This window comes from Gopherus evgoodei, chromosome 9 (assembly GCF_007399415.2).
Source record: "Gopherus evgoodei ecotype Sinaloan lineage chromosome 9, rGopEvg1_v1.p, whole genome shotgun sequence".
Lineage (NCBI taxonomy): Eukaryota > Metazoa > Chordata > Testudines > Testudinidae > Gopherus > Gopherus evgoodei.
Genome location: NC_044330.1, coordinates 87,316,922 through 87,329,502, shown reverse-complemented (window position 1 = coordinate 87,329,502; position 12,581 = coordinate 87,316,922). Strand labels below are relative to the sequence as shown.

At 44.9% G+C, this 12,581-nt stretch overlaps 1 protein-coding gene across 3 annotated transcripts in view; it reads right to left on the bottom strand.

Moving 5' to 3' along the window:
* Positions 1-12,581, bottom strand: part of LOC115657414 (vascular endothelial growth factor receptor kdr-like) — a 176,628-nt gene that overhangs the window by 12,802 nt on the left and 151,245 nt on the right. For all 3 annotated transcript variants that reach the window (XR_004001972.1, XM_030575231.1, XM_030575232.1), the window contains exons 25-29: positions 9,598-9,697; positions 8,885-8,990; positions 6,402-6,526; positions 4,069-4,147; positions 597-697 (exon numbers count right to left, since the gene is read on the bottom strand). Coding sequence is in view for 2 of the 3 variants with exons in the window: in XM_030575231.1 (XP_030431091.1) it covers positions 597-697; positions 4,069-4,147; positions 6,402-6,526; positions 8,885-8,990; positions 9,598-9,697 (511 nt within the window). In the remaining variant the exon portion in view is untranslated. The remainder of the gene's footprint in view (positions 1-596; positions 698-4,068; positions 4,148-6,401; positions 6,527-8,884; positions 8,991-9,597; positions 9,698-12,581) is intronic.

The following is a 12,581-nucleotide window of genomic DNA, read 5'->3' as shown; positions in this document are numbered from 1 at the left end:
AATTCCTAACTAACTGAACAGAGAATGAGATCCTTCCCATAGATTCTTTTGAAAAACTCTGTAGCAGAAATACTATTCTCTATGTTTGCCACTTGCATCATATTTGTGGGTCTTAGGGATTAGACCCTGAAACAAGCCAACTTTATTTGAAAGTCTGACCCCTCTTTGAATATGATGATTCAAAAACATGAGGCAGCTTCTCCTTTGGAAAAAGAGTTAATTTGATTGGTGGTGCATCCTGTGTTGAGGTTGATGAAATTGGTTTTAGTGCTTTATCAGACTAATTAACGTTCACACTGTGTGCAGAGAAACACATGTATGAAACTCATCTAGAGGAACAGCCTTCCTTTCAGAAGTCTGGGATTGTGTTTTATATGCAAACTGGTACCTCTTTTTTCTATGCTGTGACCAAAACTGAACTGTGCCTCTTCATTCTGAAATGTATTAACCATCCTCTTTCTGTTGTAATCATGAAGCCCAGAGCTGCTGGTGCTGCAGACTAACTGTGTTCCATTTGGAATCAGAAACTTTTTTTTTTTGTACAATCTTTTCTGGGCAGGACACCGACTCCAAAGAAATGTTCCCAAAGTACTCACGCTAGAGCCATAATCCCATAAGGCCAGGAGCGGATTTCCAGCCTCTTCAGGCTTTTCATCTCATCAGATGTCAGCACCATCCCGCTATCTGACTCGCTTTCCTGTACAGCGAAAGGAACAGGACATCAGTAACATGGTAACTGAAAAGACAGCGCTGCAGCTCTCTCGGATTGACAGCAAGGGGGAAAACGCGTGATGGAGAATTTGTACTGGGCAGCAATTAAAGCCACTGGAGAAGGAAGAGCAAAGGGGCCAATTCAAACACCAAGTTCCAACTGGAGTCTATTCTTCTCTCATTTACTCTTCTGAAGCATTTTTTGTGATAGGGGCCAGACTTTCAGTCCTACAGGCTGAATTCCCTCATTTGTCCACAGAGCAGGTAAAGCCCAGGCAGGAGCAGTGCAAGGTTTCCTCATCCCTGGAGAGGCCGCCACTAGGTAGGGTGACCAGACAGCAAGTGTGAAAAATCAGGACAGGGAGTGGGGGGTAATAGGCACCTATATAAGACAAAGACCTAAATATCAGGATTGTCCCTATAAAATTGGGACATCTGGTCACCCTACCACGAGGTGGGGTTGAGGCTCCAAGGCCAGTTCAGTTACTGGCCTCTCAGGCACTGACTGCCAACAGGGAAGCCATTTGTAGTGGTGATTATTATTATTATTATTTTCAGGTACACAGTAGTGTACCAGGAGCTGGAGTGAGACCTGCCAACTCATTCCACACATAGCACCAAAGAGTCTTCAGATGGGCATTTGCCAAGGTGAGTTGGACTCAAATCAACAACCTACAGCGCTAACGCTCTGTATTATGGCCCCCATTCAGCAAAAGCACTGGCACACGTACTTTAAAAACTCACCTCTATGCAGAAAAGCACTTAAAAACACACACAACTTTCAGCTGTTCCATAACGCCCACTGATTTGGAAGTTAAACCCATGTTTGTGTGCTGTGTTAAATTGGGGCCTATGTTACCATTCCGCTTAGCCATCTGGGCCCCTTGGTACTTTTTGTTTAGTCTTTGAAAATTTGCCTTGTTTTTATAGCGTTAAAAATGTTATTGATCATTTTTCAAAAGGCCATAAAATGCAGTGATATGCACAGGGCTCAAATAATGTATACAGACGGAAAGACATTAATAGTGAGGGAAGACTGTGTCAAATAAAAGAAAGCAAACATAAATGATGATTCTTCTCTCTTATTTTGGCTTTCTGGTATTTTAAAGAGAAATTCTACATACACATATCACAACAAGAAGCTTTTTGCAATTTTAAACTTGAAATCTGTTATTAAACATGATGTAGGGGTACCTGCTAGATTGTGGAGCTGAAATCTGAATGAAGGTTTATAAAGTGCACATCCATTTATAGGTCTCCTGAGTTAAACACTATCTTAAATATCTTCTAGAATTGCTCTCCCTATTAGAAAGACTTCTTACTAAACTAAAGAAAACATAAGTGTGGTACCAGATTAGACCACACAAACTCCTTGCAAGGAATATGGCACAGTAAACATATCTTGCAGGGCTCCTTCTTTGTACTCAAGTGGACAAAAAAAAAATCTTTCATCTGTCCCGCAGAGTTGTGATGTTTAGGTCTAAAAGATAAAGTGGTGTTAAAATAAAAGGGAGAGGGCTCTGATTCAAAAGTTATGATTGTTAATTTTTATTAGTTTTTATTATCAACACTAAGCTTATGTCTGGAGGCCATGAATAGGGCCAATTTGCCATCACGCTAGGTGCAGCACAAATTGACAGGTAGACATGGTCCCTGTTCCAAATAACTACAAAAATTTTAAATGAAAACAGGTTTTTTTTGGAGGGGGGTGGGGATCCTTTACAACTTAAATACTCCCCTTCAGTGCTGGAAAGTGGCATCAACAGCAGCTGTGCTGTGCACCAGAACCAAAAAGGGAAACTAACTAGAAATAGGAATGAAACTGTGATCAGTCTTATTTCAGCATGCAATCTGAGTGAAGTGGAAAAGTGAACAAGTGGCATAAAGAGTGAACAGAAAATCAGATTGTTCTCGGGGTAGTAACACAAGTCAGAAAACGTGCTTTTTTTTTGTTTTTAACTATATGGGGTGAAATCCCAGCCCCACTGAAATCAGTGCAAGGATTTCACTCCAGGTTTATGTTTTAACAATAAGTGACCCCATAATTTATTTCTCAACCACATATTTATCTGAATTGCTGCTTTCATAGTATCTTTAAATGACTACAAGAAAACTAATAAAAAAACTACAAATAACAATTACTATTGCAGGACAGGTGTGGTTGTGTACTTTGAACTATTTGAAATACTGACCTAATCAGTATTAATTCCTTTGGCATTTAATATACTGGCACTAATCCTTGTGCACTCAGAAGTAAAGCGGATGACACAAGGGCTGTACTTATCTAAGATACCCATTGCAATACCACTTTAACTCTGCCATTATTTTAATGTCATCCTCTTTCCTGTATGTAGGAAAAATATTACCACTGAATATGTACTGATTTTAGAAATGCCCCTTATGAGAAGATCTTTTGGAAGAGGGATGCAGATGCAGGCAGTTGGTCACCTATTTGTGATAGCTGTCTGTCCAGTGAAAGTACTTGTGTTATACAGGGAAACAGATCTCTATCCCTGAAGAGGGAGCATACAGCGGTTAGCGGGAATTTGTTCCCTACAGATCCCTAAGATGGTGGAATAGGGATGGAGGTCTAGAAACTGAATATGGCAAAGGAATAGGAAATAACAGGCAACAGTTCTGCACTGGCAAGAGGATGGACTAGAGATCTGCTTTCTAGGCTAAACTGTAGTTGGACACCTCACTCTTCCTAGCAGAGAGATATTCATCAATTGGAGAAGAAACTCCCTGCACAGGGGACCATGCAGGCTGGGGAAAGCGAGCGAGCGTGAGAGCACTCCCCACCTGAGAGAGCATATGGGCCATAGGGAGAGACAAAAATGTGTGCATCCTCCCTGACATTTACTTGCTCCACAGCCTATGGGTGTTCACCCTCTCCCTCAGTCAGATGGTCTCCTGAGGGCTTCTTGCTGTGGAGTTTTTGAGCAGCCAGGGGCTGCCCCATGGTGCCAGTGGCTCTGGCTTTAAGGCAGGAAGCATGGCGAGAGATGATACTGAAGTTCTCAAGGAGCTGAACTACAAAAGAAGCTCCTGAGTTATTTTATACGGAAGGAGAAGAGAGACAACTAGATGCTTTATCATTGTGACCCCAGGAGAGGCCACATGAAGTTCCTGGCACTATGCAGAGCTGAAATAATCATGCTTTTAGCCTCCATTTGAATTGCTTCATGAAACAAAGTGCAGGATCCCATTTGCTCTCCTGGATCCAGGACTAAATCCCCCTTGGGGTTTCTGTCCCCTCTCCCAGAATGAAGCGCACACATGCTCTAGAAACTCTTTCTGGCCCTGATGACAGCAGGCCTGCAAACTTGCTTGAAGAGGTATGTTCACTTCGCTTACCTCATTCATCACTTTCTGCTTCTCCACTGGCACCTCATCAAATGTCTTCACACTCAGCGGTCTCTTCTTACTGTTATTACTGGAAAGGAGAAGGGTGAGAGATCAGTGCGCAACCATTCATGATAACCCTGTAACTTTCCTTTTTTCCCAAGTGACTGCTGACCGGGCTCTGTAGCTCAAACAATGTCCCTGACCCAAAGTGCATCAGATTTTCTTCTACATCTTGTAACTAGTTAATCGGGCCCTAACAAGCAGCATCCATATATGAGTTATAAAATGAGACCCCCACCCTGGAGCTGCTGACAAAATCCACACTACCAGGACTTCAGATAAAAAGGGACAGTTACATGGACAACCCATAGTGTTTTAAGTTACAGGATAAGGGCTAGGTTCTGGATTCTCTTGGCCTACCAGGGGAAAGTCATACGGCCAAACACCACCATCATTAGCAGCCATCACAAAGGACAGGACAGGGATGTATACATGTCCCCTGCCTTTCCTGATCCTTCCCTTTCTGTTCGGATAGCAGACCATGGTCAATGCTGGTGGGAGCGCAAGCTGCACCACCTTAAGTGCTGTAGCAGTTGCCACTCCTTTGTGCACTTCCACAGCACCCAGCAAGGCGTGCCAGCTGTCTGTCTCCTCCACACACAAATTGCAGCCAGTCCTAGCCATTCTGCATTCAACAGGACAGTGGCTTCTAAAGCCGCTATCCAATTCCTAGATTTTATTTTTATTTAACCTACCTAAATGCAAAACATCGAAAATCAATTAAAGAGCCAATCAGCCCTAATATTTATTAAAGCAGAATGAGAGCAGGGCCAGAACTGGAAGCTTTGCAAAGTGTTATTACAACTCCCCCAAACCTTGGTGGCGGGTCAGATAAAAGAGAGGCTGGATCCAACTATCCCAGGCTTTGTTTCTGCACAACCCAATGCACAGCTTCCTTGGCCCATCTCTAGAAGGGACCAAGCCGTAAGGCACAGAGGGAAACTCAGTGACACTGAAAGCAAACCCCTCTTCCCCAGAAAAGTGTTCAAACCCAACTGTTACAAGCATGTGGGGGACTGAAACTGAAATCACAGAAGTGGAAGCTTCTGGAGAGGATGGTCCATCTAAAATACATGGGATTGATAGACTGCCCTAAAGGCAGCCAATGTGGCAGATCACTTTGGGGAAGGGGAAGGGGTCAGCAATGTGTCCGTATACAGACACAAATGTCCCTGGTAAAAATTTTGAGGTCCACGAGGGGTGCTCACCTTGGGCGGCTCCCTGCAAGCGGCTCTCCATCCCTGCTGTTGCTGGTAGAGACGTGGCTCTGCATGCTGCCTCAGTCACCACCCCCCCACCTCCAAAGTGCTGACTCTGTGGCTTCCGGCCCATTGGCCGGGAACCATGGTCAATGGGAGCTGCGGGGGCAATGCCTGCGGACGGAGGAGTGCACAGAGCCACCTGGCCATGCCTCTGCATAGAAGCCGGAGCAGGGACATACCGCTGCTTCTAGAAGCTGCTTGAAGTAAGCACTGCCTGGAACCTGCACCCCTAAGCCCCCCTCCTGGGCCCCAACCCTCTGCCCCAACCCCAATTCCCCTCCCACCCTCTGAACCTGTTGATCCCAGCCCAGAGCACTCTCCTGCACCCCAAAACCCTCATCCCCAGCCCCACCCCAGAGCCTGCACCCCCAGCTGGAGCCCTCACATGCCCCCACACCCCAACCTCATGTCCCAGCCCGGAGCCCCCTCCCACACTCTGAACCCTTCAGCCCCAGCCCAGAGCCTCCTCCTGCACCCCCAAATCCTTCATCCCCAGCCCCACACCAGAGCCTGCACCCCCAGCCGGAGCCCTTACCCCCTTGCATCCCAATCCCCTGCTCCAACCCAGAGCCTTCTCCTGCACCCTGAACCCCTCATTTCTGGCCCCACCTCAGAACTCGCACCCTCGGCCCAGAGTCTGTACCTCCTCTCACACTCCAACCCCCTGCCTCAGCCCGGAGCCCCCTCCCACTCCCCACCAATATCCGTCACTAAGTCCAGTAATTTTGTCAAGTGTCTGTCATGCAACATGGTGGTGCTGACCCCTGGAAAAGGGTTTCATAGCCAAGAGTCCTCAACCAAGGAAAGCCCTGCCCCTAACCTAGTGCTGAATGAACCCAGGAACCATAAACAGATCTGTTCCGCTCCACCATAAATGCTGGTAGGCAGAGAAGACAACACGTATATGAAACTACTGTGATTCATGCCCTTACCTGCAGGCTTAAACTACTTCCCAGCTTTGACTGTCTTAATTGTCTAGATTCTTGACTTGAAACCAAAATAAGAAAGCATTTTCCTTACCCTATTCCCAATGCACTCCAGCGATTAATGCAATTGCTCAAGTTTTCTTCCACTGGGCAGGTCTTTGGGTTAGATTCTCCATCAAGGCATAATGTGATGTTCAGTGGAATATAATCTTTACCATCCTAAATAATTAACAGAAGAAAGAGAAGCCGGTAAGGATCAGTTCTTCCTCCTGATGGCCTGGACGTTAATGGCTATCAAGCTCTACTGGAACCATCTTCCAAGCAGGGCTGTGCACTATGAAAGCCATGTAGCTATTTGTTTTGTTTTTGATGATTTCTTTAAGCCAGTCATGAAGTTCTTTGCAACACACTAAATCCAGCGTTAAGGGCTTTGCGCAATATTCACTATCTTGTTGTCTTTCCACAAGGCAAATCTTTCATTTTGGGGAGATCCACTAAGAAGAATGGATGAAAATTCCAGTCCTGGTTGCTCTTTGTGTAGATCCTCCCTTGGAGGCATCTGAGCACTAGCACTCCATTGCTTCATCAATCATGATAGCAAAGTGCAAGACCTCCAAGTGCCCCTGCATTCTAGGCCATGTTTTTCAAGCTTCTTCTCTCATGGCAACAACATCTCTGCCTCTGGTGCTCATGCGTCAGCTAGGAAAACTAAACATTTTGAGCATGCAGCATCACGGAGTGATCTCTGGCTTGTTCATATCCATTTGAAAGCAGCTGGCTTTACAGGGCTCTCCTATTGCATCCTGGACAAACTTGCAGCCAATTATTTCCTACTAGTGTTATTTATTATCATGCCCCAATCAGCCTCAATTAAGGTGGGCACTCAAAAAAGAACTAGATAAATTCATGGAGGAGAGGTCCATCAATGGCTATGAGCCAGGATGGGCAGGAATGTGTCCCTAGCCTCTGTTTGCCAAAAGCTGGAAATGGGTGACAGGGGATGGATCACTTGATGATTACCTGTTCTGTTCATTCCCTCTGGGGCACTGGCATTGGCCACTGTCGGAAGACAGGATACTGGGCTAGATGGATTTTTGGTCTGACCCAGTATGGCCATTCTTATGTTCTTGTGCGCTGTCTCAGTTAGGCACTCAATGACATTTTCAATGTTTTGGCATCTTTGGTGATTTCCATTGGCTCAATGTAATGGGACTCAAAACACCCAAATCCATGTTAAAGCTCCATGTTTATGTGTGGGAAAGGAGAGATACAGAGCCAGCCAGCATGTGAGGCTATAGCAGAGCTGGGAATTTGAAATGAGTAATGCCTATTTATAGCCTATGAGCTTCCGTTCAAATTGAGCAGTTGCAGCTAATGACAGTCATTCCTTATTATTGCCGCCTTAAACCACTTTATTTCCTGTGCTTTCATTACAACAGTTGCCACTGCATCCTTAATATACTTCAGCACCTACCTAAGGAAGCTATGAAGTCTCAACAGCAAGTACTAATTATTACAATTATCTGTAGAAGTGGCTCTGTGTCTTCTTAAAACCATTTATCAAAATCCTCTTCCTTGATTTTAATTCTGAGGCGTAATTAACTGTCTGGTCCCTTATCACGATTCCTGAGTTCGCTTTAATTTCCTTTGCTTGCACCATAAAGCTCACAAACTCTTCCTGGCTTTTGCACATTGCAAAACAAGTGTCGTTCTATTTAGCTTCACTGATGTATTAGTTTCCAAAAGGGAAGGGGCCAGGGAGAGAGCTTGATTTCTTCTTATAATGGAATTGACAGTTACATAACTGAGGTACTGGTTTTTTTTTTTAAATGGAGAGAAAAAAGTTGATCTAACTATTATGAAATTGACAATTATGTAATTGACTCTTTGAGCCTTAAATGGCTTCATTTTGAAGTTCCTAAAAGTAACAATGAGCTTAAATACAGAGAAAAGGGGGTTGAGGGAGAGAGAGAGAGAGAGTTCAGACCAATTGTAGGAAGAGAACTATGCTACTGGCAGTTTGCAGTGTTGAAAACTAATTAAAATGTTTTGTGAGATAAAGAGCTATTGTTCCTCTAGGGGGCAACTGAACCTTTTTTAAATTAATGTACTGTAAGTGTTTGCTCATTGTGGATGGATAAACATCTTATTTTCTAACCAAAATCCCCTTTGAATATGTAGCATTTTCCACTCCTACGCTCACACCAATAGCCGTTTTCACTGTGTTCTTTGCGGTGATGTGAAGTCATATCTTATATTCAGGGCCGGCTCCAGGCATCAGCTCAGCAAGCAGATGCTTGGGGCGGCCAAAGGGAAGGGGCGGCACATTGGGCTCTTTGGCGGCAATTCGGCGGCTGGTCCCTTGGTCCCTATTGGAGGGAAGGACCTGCTGCTGAATTGCCGCCGAAGAAGAAAGTGGCGTGGTGGAGCTGCTGCCAGTTGCGATCACGACCTTTTTTTTTTTTTCCCCACAGCTTAGGGGGGCAATAACCCTGGAGCCGGCCCTGCTTATATTGGTGCTAAACCCCTGGGATATCATCTCTGCACACATGCGACAAACCAGCCACACAGCTGTACCTGTTGCACGTTTGCCTGGAGGAGGTCTCCTAAGCGCTCAACCAGCTCTGTGAAGGTCGGCCGCTCTGTGGCAACTCCATGCCAACAATCCAGCATAGTCTGGTAGCTATGGAAAAACACATGGACTTCTAAGAGAATGTCATTCTGCATTTCCAAACCATTTCTTTGTGCTGCTGCTTGTCTCCATCCTCATCTAGATGACTTCCCACCTGATATGTCCAATGGAGGTGACAAATCAAATCCCTGTGTTCAGAAGCACTGCATTACACCCCCAGTCATGTCTTTTCACTCCGTGCTTGTGTTTCAATCAATTCTCTAAGTTGTTTATGCTGAGCTAGTTTAACTTTGAGTCGCAGGCCCTGCTGATGTGGCTGAAAGCAGGTTACAATTACGGCTACATAGACACTCCCACAAAACTGGAAATCAAACAAACATGGTGGTTCCTTGAACTGAGATTTCATACACCACAACTAGCCTGAAATGATCTGTTAACTCCTTTGCCCATTGACAGATTGGCCCTGAAGTTGACTTGGTGGTTTGTTGTTACTGGTCTGTGGTATCAGGGAGCCTAGGGTAGACACAACCCCAAAATTTAATAAATGGGTTACAAGAAAGAAAATCTGACAAACCCTCCCCACATCTCAACACACAAATCAAAGTCCCTGTTATGATGGTTAAAATCTATTGTCCAGGGCTGGGAGTAGATCGCTTACATTTCTGGAGTGGAATATTCTGGCGATCTCATCCGTGTTCCTTCTTTGAGGCGGCGGCAAAAGTCCTCATCAATTTGCACACCCGGGTATGGTGAGGCACCTGCAGGTACAAACAGAGAGGGTGACCTCACCTGGCTTGATCACTGTCCATCTGAATGCAAAACAGCAATGGTGACTGCTGAGCATTCCAGCCTAGCTGGAAATTTGGGGCCTGATCCTAGAAGGTGCTGATGGAATGGGAGTTGCAGGTGCACAGCATCTCTTGGGATAAGGCCCTTTGACTGTAGAAATAACATTGTGGGCCAGATTTACAAAGATTTAAATTGCTTAAAAAGCTTATAGGTCTAAGTCCCACTGAAAGTTATCTTTAGGCTCATCACAAAAATACATGAATTCTAGGTCCAAAGCCAATTGCATCCACCTTCTAAATATCAGCCCTTCGTGATATACTAAAGCAGCACATTGCCTGGCACATTCTGTTGCTCCTAAAGGACCACGACGCACACACATTTTCAGTGATGAGTGATGAAACCCAAACGGGCGTGACGGTTCAGCTCAGTTCACAGTAGCACCCAAAAGGACTTTGTTCTAGAAATTTCATTAGAACAGGAACTCCCTCTAGATAGAGGTTTCTGGTCAAGTTGAGCAATACATTCATACTAAAACCAGGGTCAGAATCACCCAGAAATGAAACACAACAGAACAAAAAGCAAAATGCATGTCAGTTTCATGTCTTAAATAATCTCCTGGGTTAAGTAGGAAGGTTCCTTCTAGTTTACCTAGATATATTCTCGTTTCAAAGTAATGCCCCAGGCCAAATTTTCCACTACCTGAATATACGTAAAGTAATAATGAGTCTTGCAATCTTCACTAACTCATTCAGTCCCTGTGACTTCAATGGAACTCGCTGCTCAGGTGAATAAGGCTGGGGGGTGCTGTAGGCTTTTAGCCATATGTGACGAAAAGGCAACGGGAGCCATAGGTCAGCTAAATACTCCCCCAGACATGCAATTGAACTCTTATTCCTCTTGTTCAAGCCAGGTTAGTGTTGCATATGTTGGGCAAAATCCTGAAGTCCTTAGACGAAACTTCCACTGAGTAATGACCAAGAACCCTCAGAGTTTGGCCCATTATAAATACAGAAGGGGAAAAATTGAAGGTTAGGGTCCCCCTGGGAACTGGTGGAAAGAAAGTGGTTTACTCTTCCCCTTAGAACCTCAAGTATTTCAGTTTCCTCCTCTTGAGATCCCCCTACTGGACCTGAGTGGAGTAACCTTTCAAGAGCCAGAGGGCCGGGTATAAATCCCTATGGGGTCTATCAATGGCACTGCTGGTGAGCGGGAGGAATTGGTAGAGGTGCAAGGCTCTCACTCTCCACTTGATGATCTCATGCCGCTAGCTCAGGACTAAACGCCCAAGCAAAGTTGCTGGGCAAGGCCCAAACCCTTGTTACATTAAGTTCCGATTGGTTAGCAGATGAACCAAACACACTGCAGAGAAAATGCATGGAAGCATGTCTGTGTCAACTCACCACATTCCCCTTGTTCTCATTAGAAACTTGTGAGACTGTGCCTCCAATAATGACATCTGTACTAATGTGACCAGGAAACCAATGCACACAAATAAATCATGCTCCTTAATGCACCTATCAGGGCAAGGCGAGTATGTAAGTGAGCCGAGCTGCCCTGTAATAGCTCATATTTTCCCTATAGAAGTTAATTCTATGTCAGAACAGCAGGCACAACAGAGACACGCTCCTGCTTTGGGAAATATTCACTTTCTTCCAATAGTGCCTCAGTTTTCACCCCTGTTTTCTGTCTCAGTGTGAATGTAATACTAGTTCAATTTGCTGGTCTGACAGCCTGGAAATTGAAGGGCTTTGTTTATCCACAGAATAGGGAAATCACAGCCCACAACAAGGCAAACTCCCCTTTCCACCTCCTTGCCATTCCCTGTTTAATGTGCCTCAAACATAACCCTGAGGAACCACTTCTAGGAGAATTCTGCCCATCCAATCCTTAACCTCCAGCCAGGGGAGGAAGGCACTTAGTGCCAATTGTGACTGCATTTTTGGACGTAAATGCACTACCATCTTATTTCACATGGGTCGCCCAGCAGCCATCCGACAGAAAGATTAATCCTCATTTTGTCCTGTTTTACACAATACAAATCATCTTCAGTGCTGTTCTATTACATGCACAGACATAGGGATGGAGACTCCTTCTATATATGGTGGGATGCATCCTATTCCGTCACTGACTTGGAGAGTGGGAATCTTCAGCCAGCTGTAGCCTGTTGTGTGGCATTTGTGATTGAAATTACAGCTGAAGACCACATACACAGATTGCAAAGGGACTCAGAGACTTTTCTGGGCTGAAGAGGGCTATAAATTAGTGGATGTCCCTCCCATTGGAGTCAACCTGAGTTACGCCTGCTTACACCAGAGTTTAAATTGGGCCTAGAGCTCTTAAAAGGTCCCTAGTTCATTATTAAGGATCCAGGCCAGCTGGGTACATTCAGTGTTGGAACAAGGTCAAGGGAACTACGATAGTGGAATAGAAGCAAAGGTCCAGAAATCAGTGGGAGTTAGACACCTAAATATCTTTGAGAATCTGGGCCTATGAGCCTTTTTGGACATACAGATTCTACAACCAAGGCCTTGTAGGGTTCTGTAAGGTTTTCATCCATTTGGGGGAAAGGAAATGGGGTGGGAGAAAGAGGCTGAGTTTATCTTTAAAAAAACATTCCCACCCATTCCCTCAAAAAGAATATGAAATTCCTCTTCTCCTCCTAGCACCTCTGGGTTCCCTCCTCCCTAGCAGAGTTTGTAATCTGTAACACAGCCATTTCTTGTCATAGTCTGGCATTCCTGAGGCTGGCTGAAGAGTTTGGAAGAACATTTAATCTGTTTTGAACAGCAGGGATTTAAAGGAATCTGAATCTGGGTCCAGCTCTTGAGGAATCTGTATGTGGTTTACTTTCTA